Source organism: Sminthopsis crassicaudata, chromosome 2 (assembly GCF_048593235.1).
Source record: "Sminthopsis crassicaudata isolate SCR6 chromosome 2, ASM4859323v1, whole genome shotgun sequence".
Taxonomy (NCBI): Eukaryota; Metazoa; Chordata; class Mammalia; order Dasyuromorphia; family Dasyuridae; genus Sminthopsis; species Sminthopsis crassicaudata.
In genome coordinates this window covers 328,888,636-328,901,011 of record NC_133618.1, presented here as the reverse complement: position 1 = coordinate 328,901,011, position 12,376 = coordinate 328,888,636, and the positions used below count along the sequence as shown (strand labels likewise).

General features: G+C 31.3%; 1 protein-coding gene across 1 annotated transcript in view; it reads left to right on the top strand.

Moving 5' to 3' along the window:
- Positions 1 to 12,376, top strand: part of KCNH5 (potassium voltage-gated channel subfamily H member 5) — a 472,518-nt gene that overhangs the window by 263,493 nt on the left and 196,649 nt on the right. The window contains exon 8 of the mRNA XM_074290315.1: positions 9,433 to 9,632. Coding sequence (XP_074146416.1) covers positions 9,433 to 9,632 — 200 coding nt within the window. The remainder of the gene's footprint in view (positions 1 to 9,432; positions 9,633 to 12,376) is intronic.

Here is a 12,376-nt window from a genome sequence, read left to right as displayed (position 1 = left end):
ATCGCATCTCTATTTTTAGCTCTGGCTAAATCAGAGATAACACTCTGCCAAAATACCTTAGTGTCAAATGTCTTCCTATCTTTCTGTCTCTTTTTTTTTATTTCTTTATAGTTCTGTTTCTGCCACTCTCTTCGATTGATATCCTTTCTCTTTGTCTCTCTGTCTCTGTTTCTGTCTCTCTCTCTCTCCCTCTCTTTCTTCCTTCCTTACTCCTTCCTTCCCTCCCTCTCTGCTCTCCCTCTTTTTCTCTGTCTTTGTCTCTGTCTCTCTTTCACATACACATGTCTTTGTAAAAAGTGAATGAAAAGGAAAAATGAAACAGGAAGACCAATTAGGAGACTGTTGTACTAGTTGAAGTGATAGGAGTTGTGGGCCTAAATTAAGATGCTATCTGTATGAGCTAAAAAAAAAAAAAAAAAAAGGAGATATACTTGAAGCATTTTGCCATGGATTAGAATTGTGGGGCAAGTGGTAGTGGGAACATGAGAATAGTTATGAATCTGAATGATCATAAGGATCATAGTGCCCTTGACAATAAACATAATGAGTTTAGTTTTGAATACATATTATTTAAAAACCCTCAATATTAATACCACAAGGCTGTCAGTGATGGCAGAATGTAGCTCAAGAGAGAAATTAGAGGTGCATAAATAAATCTGGTAACTTTTTGCAAAGAGATGATCAATGAACCAATGGGAGTGAGAGAGTATGTAAAGAAAATAAAAACCATTTGTAATGTCCATACTAGCATTCTGGAAGACCTCGGGATCAGCCCAAGTCCTTGGTCTTAGAGGAGGAGTGAAGGAGGAAAGGAGAGCCACCATGAGGCTGGTCAAAGATGGAGTCTGTCATCTATAGTCCTCTCTGTGTCTGTGATTGTGATTCTTCTGTGTCTGTGTCTGAGAGAGTTTTCTGTGTCTGAGAATCCCTTAAATACCTCAGTACAATTACATCACTACAACATAATAAGCATGTTCAACTATTACATCACCATATCAGAGAACCATTATCTCACACTGAATAGGTGCTTAACTATAAGCACCCTGTTGCCCTTGATTCAAGTATACCTTTTCAGAGTTCAGACCCTCTACACAAGACAAAGTCTTATGGGAAAACCATATTTGGTGGACATGAATGAAAATCTAGCAAAGAAAACCAAGAAGAAGCCATCAGATAGGGAAAAAGTGAACCAAGGAAGAACAATGTCATGAAAACCAGTAGAGAAGTACTGAGAAAGAGAAGATAAGATCAAGTGGCAATTGTTAAGATGAAGAATAAGATTCAAAAGAATGGAAATTAAGAGATCATTGTTAACTCTGGAGAGCATAGTTTCAGCTGAATGATGAAATCAGAAGCCAGATTGCAACAGGATTTAAAAGAGGATAGAAGAGAAAATCATAAAAGCAGTCTACTAAATACTATAAGGATTAGAATTTGTGTTATTGAAGAAGGCAAGTACCCACAAAGATGTGAATCCTTGAAGTATGGAAGAGTACATACTATTCTGTAATTATAACAACAATGAAGTTCTTCTACCATTATATCTACGTTTTCAAAGTCACTTTCTGCAACAAAATTAGTCTTGCTAATAATCTTTGAAATAAAGTCCTCAGCATTACAAACTCAAACAGTGAATTTCTTTTGATGAAAAACTAAATACATAAAAAAACTAAATAGATCTTTCCCTCCTTTCCTTGGCTCTCCTTGTTTTCACTTCCCTCATTTATTCCCTCCTTACCCTGCTTTTTTCTTACTCTTTCTTAATAATTTTGCATTAACTTAATAATAATTATGACTAACTTAGATGATTCCTCATGTCCATTGAAAACACAATTATTGATCACAAACATGAAAAGATTAGGACAAAGATTTTTATTTAGATAGTTCTAGAAACAGTCTTTTCTCTGGAAAATACCCTATCCCCATATATTCTCCTCCATTAATTTATTAACAATGCTTGAAATTCTGTTAATGATTCTTAACTTCTGATTATGATATTATCCCAGAAATTCTATGTCAAAATATAACCACTCTAGGAAGAAAGTGATATAATGGAAGAGGAAAAACAGAATGAGATTAAAATGAGAGGACTTGTAGGTAATAGCTGCTAAATTCTTGATGGTGACCAAGTCACAAGCTCTTGAAATCTCAAATGTACTTCACAGGTTTGTTATGAGAAGCTTCTTTCTATATAGTTATATTATTGCAAGCTAATATTATTATAGCATTAGGTTTAGATTATTAATACTTTCATGTGAATTTTTTTATGAGATTACTTTCTAGATTTCTAGATTATGGAAGTACAAGGACATGAGTCAGTTCAATGTTGAGTTATGGCTGGGGAAAAAAATTGTAAAACAATGATGACAGATCTTAATATATATGGGGCTCCTGGAACAGAAGTATTCTGAATATATAAAAAACCGCATTCTAATATTTCATAATTTTGCTCCAAGCCAGGATAAATTTTTATCTTTTTTTGTTTTATTGATATTTGTTTTTTAGATCTGTCATTTCCTTCTGATTTTCGATATTCTTCTTTTCTTACAACAAATAAATATCCACGAGCATAATAAATGGAAATTAATGGGTATGACTAAAGATGTATGCTTCATACCTCTAAATCACTTCTCCTCTGCTGTGGGGTGGGAGATATGCTTTACCATCAGTCATCTAATATTGTTCCTGGCCACTACTGATTAGAGTTTTGAAGTATTTAATTTTTGTTTTCCTTTACAACATTGTAATCTTTTTGTAAGTTGTTCTGACTCTGTTCATTTGACTTAGAATTATTTCATACAATTTTCCCCAAAGTTCTCTAAATTCTTTTTATCATTTCTTGTTGTGTAATAAAATTCCATTTTATTAACATACCACAGCTAGTTCAACTATTTCCCAACTGATTAGCAATCTATTTACTACTTGTTCTTATTAGTATGAAGTATAACTATCAATATTTTTTATTTATATAGAGCTTTTTCCTTTGTCTTTCTTCTCCTTTAGATATTTGTGTACCAATGGCAATATAAGGACAAAAGTCATTGATATCACAGGGATAAAGGGTATGCACAGTTTAGTGACTTATTAGGCACAAGTCCCAATTGTTTTCCAGAAAGGTTGGGATCAATGCCAATGGTTTTGCATTGGTGTCCAGCAGAATTTTAGCAAGAGATCAGTGTAGGCTATACTTAATCACAAATTGACAGAGAATTTTCCTTCCCAAAATCTCTTTAGAAAATAATTATCATTAAAATCAACTTTAGTGAATATAAATAGAAAAGAAAATGATGGTTAAACCATCTAGATAGCCTTAAGGGTTAGAAGAAAAGTGTTCTCACATCATTATTTTAAATTGCACTGTTGAAATTCGAATATAGACAGGCCAAGACTTCTGAAAGGAAGATAATTAGGAAAAGTAAATGTTAGATGTCAGTATGAATAAATGAAAAAGTCTGAAAACTGAAGAGCATTAATATGGAGATGAATGAATGCAGTTTGACCTAACAAGCAAATAAAATAGATAGAGAAGGTAATTTCTCCTAAAGTCCATATATCATAATTTTATCTATTTTCACTGAGCTTCTCAACAGAGAAAAGACTGGCCTACAACTAATTAGATATATATGTTTTTATGCAAGACTTTGTGCTAATTTTTTTAATCCTCTTATTCACCAGAGACAAGAAATATCTGTTATACTTCACGGAATCTCCATAAATACATTTAATAATTTACTATTGTTATCTTAAACAAAAAAAAAAAGAAAGAAAAAAAGAAAAGAAAACAAAAAAAAAGGAAGTCATAGATAGTGATTTGCTGAGTGAATGCTGATTGTTTTCAGTGAGTCAAAATAATCATAATTAATGTCCAATTTCCCCATGTAGAGAAATTATTTTTTATTGTTGTTCAGCTAGATCATACATTTAGATCTTGAAAGGACTTAGACTTACTTAAACACTTCATTTTGCAGATGAGGAAAGTGAGGTTTAGATTTATACACATAGGCTAGTGTTGTCATAGCTCATGTGCCATTTTTTTCTGTTTCAGCTTCCTCAGCTAAATGAATGAACATGATGCCTTCTAAAGTTCTTTCAAGCTTTAATATGATATAGTAGGGAAAACTCTACATGAGAGTGAAAACCTTGATAATGATTGATTTGGTTCATTGACAAAAGTGAGAAAATCACTATATTTTTTCCTCCTCTTTGTGGATTATAAAGAACAACAACACTGAACACAGTTATATAAATTCCAATTGGACTTTATTTGATACTGAAGGTAACACTATACTTGATAATATTGGCACTAAAATTGTCCCAATTTAAGCCCTTTCTGGATCATCAAAACTGTAATACTTGGAATATGTCTATCTTATCTTGAGTTTTTTCTTCTTTCCTTGTGCTTCCATTTTTTATCCTCCTTTCTCAATCTATTCCTGTATAATCTGATATATGTTTTTCTGGTTGTGGTTAGATAACACTGGACCAATGTTATGTTTTTAAGTATTTATATCATAGTCAAAAGGCAACTTAGAGGGAATGAAGAGACTATACCAAAATTCTGGTCATATTAAATATTAGACAAGAGTGCCAGAGAACTGGAACTGAGAAAGCAATATCTGATCCTCAGAAGTGAGAGAGATAAGTGATAGAGCTTGATTGAGCCATTGGAATGGGGAAGCCTATGAACTTACCTGAATCTCCTTTGAATATTTGATTTTTCCTGATATCATGCACAATATATAAATTATGAATACCATTTGGATATCAGATCTATATTAATTATGGCCCTTGTATGTAAATAAGAAAAGTGTCTACCTGTTTAGGAATATTTAGTTAAACTTGAAAATACCCCCTGATTAATGCCTGATGTCTGAAATGCTATTTCCAAAATTCCAGTTCTTTAACTTATAACTTTTGCTCATATCAATTATTTATATTTTAACATGAATAAATTTTAAATTCTTAAGATCTTTTTTTTAAGAGTAGAGGGGAGTGATTTTGAAGGAATTAAGGATTTGCAAATGGTAATAGAGAAAGCAGGTCATTAGGGGAGAAAAGAACCCAGAAATAGATTGGGAAAAACCCCATTGTGCTTACATGTGAGTTTTGCATAATTTAGCTTTTGATCTTGAAAAAAGATCAACATATGAAAACAAATGTAATACTGAAATAGTGTGTTTAATTATGTCAGATGCCAATGTATCCTCATGCGTACCAGTTTTTATTATTATTAATGAGCTTTGGATCATTAACTACTTAACTATATGTCAAAATCTATGTTAAGTACTATGGATACAAAAAGAAGGGAAAACAGTCCCTGCCCTCACAGACTTCACTAAACAAATTAGAGAGTCAAATGTGAAAATAATTAGATACATACATGATATATGCAATGTAGATAAAGATAATTTAAGGGGGGAAAGTAGTAACTTGCATAGCTAGAAAAATCTTCCTTCAGAAAATCGATTTGATTGAATTGGGAAGAATGACAGGAAAATTAAAAGGTGGAGGTGACGTGAAAGAGTATTCTAGGCATAGGTGACAATTGATGCAAAGCTACTAAGATGAGAAATGGGATGTTATGTACAAAGAAGAGTAAGTTGGCAAAGATGTAGATCATATGAAGGGGAGCAGACTGTTAAAAAGATTGGAAATATAGAAAGGTTGTAAAGAGCATTAAATTCCAAACATAAGGGTGGAAAAGAGAAGGGAATAAGTATTTAACATGCTTCACAAAACTCTGGAAAATAGGTAATATTATTATTCTTATTTCATAGTTGAGACAACTGAGGCATATAAACATGACTAGTAAGTATCTGAGAACAGATTTGACTAGTGTTTCTGACTCCAGACCCAGTACTTTATCCACTATAAAATTTAGCTGCTTCAGCAGACCTTTTATTTGATCCTGGAGTCAATGGGGAGCCACTGGACTTTCTTAAATAGGGAAAATTAACATGATCAAACCTATGCTTTTCAAAAATAACTTTGGTAATTGTATGAAAGATGGATTGGAGTGGGAAGAAAGTTGAGCCAATAATACTAATTACAAGATCATTGTGATCATCTCAACATGAGGTAATGGAGGCCTAAATGTGAGTAGAGGTGATATAAATAGATTAAAAAAAGTATATGTGCAAAAAATATGAAGTTTAAAATAAGGCTTAGACAATGACTAAATATATGGAATAAATAAGAATGAGACATTCAAAATGAACCAATTGTGAGGCTAGGTTAATAGGAAGATGGTGATGTCCTTAGCAGTAAAAAGAAAATTGGAAAGAGAAAAATGGGGATAATGAATTCTGTTTTGGATATGTTAGTTTGAAATGGACATCCAGTTCTAGATGTCCAAAATGCAGTTGGTAGTGTGGAACTTGAGTTTAGGAGATCTGGAAGTCATATGAATTGTGTACTGAGAAAGAATGGACAAGTGAGATGTTTTAGGTAGGCATTAACCATGTATTACATAAGATTCAAATGCTGATAAAATCATCTTATGGTCTGAAAAGTTGCAAGGAAAAATCATTGACACATTTTTCTATAGTTTATTTTAATGACTTTAGTAATGTGTGCAAAATTCCTACTGATGGCAGATTGGACATTTAAATTCTATGTGCAGAATCATTTAATAACTCTGAACTGAACTTGTAGCCACAAAATATGTGTATGAATATTTCATAGAAATGAAAATTATATTTCCTTAATTAATTCACTGTCTGTTTAATTATGATCAGATCTAAATGTTGCATGCCAAGCACTATTCTCCTAGAAGATGAACATGATGCTCTTCTACCAGTGATTAATGAATGTACTTGGGTTAAAGAAAGGGTGATTTAAAAGATAATTTAAGCTATTTTTTTCAGTGTTCACATGTAATCTGAGAGGAAAGTGGATTATATTTCTTTCCTTTCCAAGGTTGAGAAGACTCTCTCTAGCAGTCAAGTTTTAATGTTGAATTTTCTTAGTGAAGATGATTCCATATTTTCATGAGAATAGATTTGAAACATAGTTTTATATTGGTGATAAGATGTACTTACTGTTCTACAAATAATATTTTTTCTTTGAATAATTCAACATTGTAGAATGTTACTACTCACTTTTTATTTCAAGTTTAAGTTACAAAAAAAAAATGTTGCTACTTTCCCAACCTTGAGCCTTAAACCAACTATTATAATATATTAAGTATGACCCTTATTCAATGTCAACATTAATAAATAACATGAAGTTATATATAAATACTATATTTACATAATATTGTTTTATCTTTATTTACAATTGGGTGTTATTTAGTAGTTAAATGTAACCAAGAAGATCTACCCTAAGATATTGTGTAGATAAGATACCATAGCAATTTAGTTGATAAGCAACTATCTTAGAAGAGAACTAAATGAGTTTGGTATATCAAAATATTCAGAATGTCTGGAAAATTTGTCAAAAACTTCTAGTTAAACATTATGACAAACAATAATCAGTGTAGCAATATGTCAAGAACTACATTTCCCCCCATGAAGTAAACAATTCTCATTTCTTCTCTTTGAACACTTGCGACCTTATGATATTAATTTGTTTCTTCAGCAACTTTACTTTATTTATGTATTTAAATACATTCATACATTCAAATTTGCAAAAATAATTATATTATTTAATGCTGACTTTAGTGCACTAAAGATGTGAAACTTGATATTTTTCAGGTTTAAATACTCAAAATTTTTGAGACTCAATTGATACATGTCCACACTATGTTTTCCCTATTCAGTTCTAATAAAAAAATTATCTAAAAAAACTGGCTTTAGAATCCCTAAATCATAGTTAGTAGTAAATTAATATGAAATGCTAACAGCTTTTTGTTATGAATTTATTGTTTTCATAGGGGGAAACTGTTAGAGGCAAAGGAAAATAAAATATTTCCCTCAGAAAATTATTTTCTGTATTCTGTCATTAATAGCTTGATTTTTGTACTGCTTTGTATTACATTCCTCCAATATACAAAAAGAATGAATATTCTTTGATGTTCTTTGAGAATGGAGTAGAATCTGCCTTAGATGAAGAAAATATACTAAACTAATGATAACTAAAAGATATTTGCAATTAATTCTAAGCTATCCATCTGAGACTGAGTTCAGAACTTCATACATTTCAAAAATTGTAAAAACATGAACTATCTTAAAAAATAACATAGCAAATGATTCCTAGATTTTATCCTAAGTATTCATTTGTATTTCTTCCTCATAAGTTCTATTTTAAAGTTATTAATAAGAAACAAAGTTGACAATTTCACAGTAACATTTAACACTTTTTACATACAATGCACCATACAAAAATTTTATCAGAAACAATACTAAGCCAAAATTTTATCAGAAGCAATACTAACATGACTTTGTCATTAGATATTTACTGTATATTTGTTCCTACAGGTAATAGGAAGGCATTTGAGTTTATTGAAACAGTAGAATGTGAGGAATACTATTAGAATTATGTTTTTGGAAAATCACTTTTGCAGTTCTGAGGAGGATGAATTGGAGAGAAGAGATACTAAAGGTAGAAAGATTAATTAGGAGACTATCACAGTAGCCCCTTCAAGTGAGAGGAAAACTAGTGGTGATCATAGAGATAAGGGGATGGAAATGAGACATATTGTGGAGAAATACATGAAAAACTTTGGCAACTTAGGTAGGTTGGGTAATTGAGAATGAAGAGTCAAATATAAGGCCAAATTTGGAAACTTGATTACTTGAAGGATAGTAATACTCCTAAAAGTAATAGGGAAGTTTAGAAAACCAAAAGATTTGTTGAGGAGACATAATGGTCTTATTTTAGATATGCTGAGTTGAGATGTTTGTAATACATGCAGAATGGAATGTCTAATAAACAGGTTTTGATTTACAGTTGGAATTTAGGAGAGAGGTTAGGGCTATATATATTGGAATATTCAGCATAGAAATTATAATTGACCCTCAGAGCTGATAAGGTCACTAAGTTTGTGAGTATATCAAGAAAGCATAATAAAGCCTTGGCCCACAGTTTATGACTTGTGTAGAAGATGAATCTCCAAATGATGTTGAGAAACAGTCATCCGATGTGTAGGGAAGGAAACAATGTCATAAAAAATAAGTTCTCAAATTTGATAATAAGTCCCTAGAGAATGAATACACACATTTTGAATGAAATTTTATTAAAAGGGAACAATATGAAAAAATTATTCTTACGAGATCCTAAACACATATCATTTGTTACTTATCACTTTATTTTCCTAACTAAAGAACTTGGATCAAGGTTCTTTTACTTTTTTTCCTTTTAGTCCTATATCCTACTGAAATATGCATGTATCTAACTTGTGGTATTCATTGATATGGTCTTTTAATTTATACCTTATTTGGAACCTTTTTATATTATTTTTGTTTATTTTTTTCATTTTTTATTCTCTTTCAGCTCTCCTATATGCAACTATTTTTGGAAATGTTACTACAATATTCCAGCAAATGTATGCCAACACCAATCGCTACCATGAGATGCTGAATAATGTTCGGGACTTCCTAAAACTATATCAAGTCCCTAAAGGCCTTAGTGAGCGAGTTATGGATTATATCGTCTCCACATGGTCCATGTCAAAAGGCATTGACACAGAGAAGGTATGAAATGCTTAAGCATTTATTTCCCCCCTTTACCATACTCACTTGGTGCATGTGTAATTCATTATTGGAGTCTCTACTATATAATGTAGATTAGAATGACTATTTCATAAATGGTATTTTAATCAATATATAGAGTGACTATTACTTATTTCCAGCTAAGACTGATCCATCCTGTCACTTTTGAAAGCCTTTATTTTTTTTGGAAGCTAATCACTACAATTCTTTTTCCCTACCATGTAAGACTCATGACAATTTTTTAAAGCTTGCAGGTTGCTGTCTGTTTTGATTTTTACCTTAACCTCTTTCAACAATCTTAGGGTCTCAGAGTTGAAAGGGATCTCAAAGATCACATGCCCTACTGCTTATTCAAACCAACTTCCCTTTTCAACATCCATCTCAAATATTCATATATTCTTCACTTGAATTCTTCCAAGAGAAGTTCATTATTCAAGAAAGACTCATTTTATATCATCCATAGAAAGAAAACAGATTCTGTCTTAAAAAAAAAAAGCATGCCTCCTTTCTTGTCATCAAATCTTATTTATCAATTTTTCAGATCAAAAATTTCTTTTATTTAATATTTTCTCTTCCTCAATTTATAAAATAAACCTTTTCTTACTTAGAAATTACACTTTCTTCCTGGTCTTTACAGTTAAAAACAAGGATACATAGACTCTCTAATTTCTGACTTCAAAATCATTTTTATAAAGTTGAAAATGTTGCTATTATCAACAATAAACACTAATAACACTTCTCCACAATGAATAAAACCAAATCTAAACATGTACCCAATACTTAGCTCTCATCTGAGGTTTAACAATTACAGGTGATGAAGGAACTTCAATTATAAAAGAAACATGTTGTGAGAAGTGTTTAAAAAGTCAGAATTTTCTAATTCATATTTTGTGAATCAATTTGAAAAAAAAATGTGTTAATTAGTGGATCAAAAATTGAAATAAGTGCTGGTCTGGCAAATGTCAAATAACTGACTCTCTAAAAAAGGATGACGCATTTTAAGATTATTTTGCAATATTAACATTTTATCCAACACTTTTTCAAGGTAATTAGGGTTAATGACTTGCTCAGGGTCACATTGCTAGTACGTGTTAAGCATTTGAGGCCACGTTTGAATTCAATTCCTCCTGACTCCATTGAGCCATCTAGATGCCTCTTTACAAAAGTTTTTTTAAGTCTAAAAAAAAAATCAAGCCCTGATTTGTGGCTTTTACCAATTTTCCAGGTACAAATTTTGACACTGAACTTGTAAGAAGAATTTATTTGGACAAACATAGTTTTTATTCCAATGACTATGACTTTCAATCTTGCAATGACAGTTCTTCCTCAGGATTTGTTTTACTGTCAAAGAGAAAGGAGAAATAATTTGGTTAGAACAATTACATCAGGAGTTTTAGAGGAAAAATGTAACTTGAGGAGGAAATCTGCTAATGGTATCGAACAGGATGTAAGAAGTATAGAGGGAGTATTCTGGCTAAAGGAAAAATATGCTTACATGAGGAAAATATATGAAAGAAGGAAGCAGAATTGCTTTTTCTCTAGAATTTCACCAGCTAGATTGTACATTATTTAATATAATGATTTTATTGGACCCCACAAGACATGAACACACATGCCAATGGAAGTAAAAGGAAGAATAAAAAAGATAAGAAATATATATGGGAAAGATTATGATTCCTTTCAGATAAAGAAGTCAAGGAGAAACAAGAAAAAAATCTTGTAGAGGAAGAAGGAATTGGAAATATTGTCTTTAATTCCTTTGAAAAGGTTGAGTGAAGTATATCCTTTGAGCATATATTCTATGAATAAAGGTACATCTTGCCAAGTTTGCCAGTCTGATATTCATTTAACCAACAAATATTCAAGCATTCAATAAATATGAGCTGATACAATAGTTAATAAAAAGCTCCTGGATAGATAATATTGGTATTTTAATACCTATAAAAGTGTCATGGCCTACCAATCTAGTATATATTATGATTTTGAATGTGTCTACTCCATGTTTCTAGAAGCAGGCCAGTTTTATAAAGTTGATGCTACTCTTGGAATGTGAACTTAGCATAGAAATGACTTTTTCAGTTTTGTACTATTTAATATCACTTCTGATTCCATGCAGTGGGAGTAATACTATGCCTAAGTATGCCTCTGACTGACTACACTATAGCACCAGTCAAATTTTTGTGACTCAATATTATGTTCATGCAAATGTGAGTTTGTTATAAAAGTACAGTCATATTCCATTATAATTCATTTGTTGAATTCTTAATGACCTTTTGGAGTTTATATTTATAATAGGGAGATTTATCACCTTTTATTTTATGAAGCATCAGTGAGTTTCTGAGATAAATTGCAACTACCTTATTGCATTTTGCTAGATATTAACTAGATGTTAAATATTTTCAACATACAGTGATATTTCACACAGTTTCTCCATCATTTCTTTTAAAAAAAATGCATTGATCAGTAAGTCCAGGATCCTTAAGAAAGAAATTATTGTAGTTTCTTTTAGTAGTAACATGAACTCTCACTGTCACTAACCTCTGCATTTCTTTAAACAGATATATTTGATTTAGCCAGCTGCTACTGTTTTTTTTTTTTTTTATCAGTTGGATGTTTCTATACAGATATTGTCCATGGAAATCATCTTTTAGTTCCAGTTTTGAATTTTAGCTTTTCCATAGTGTTCTCTATCTGTTGGTAAAATGATATCAATGATATTATATAGG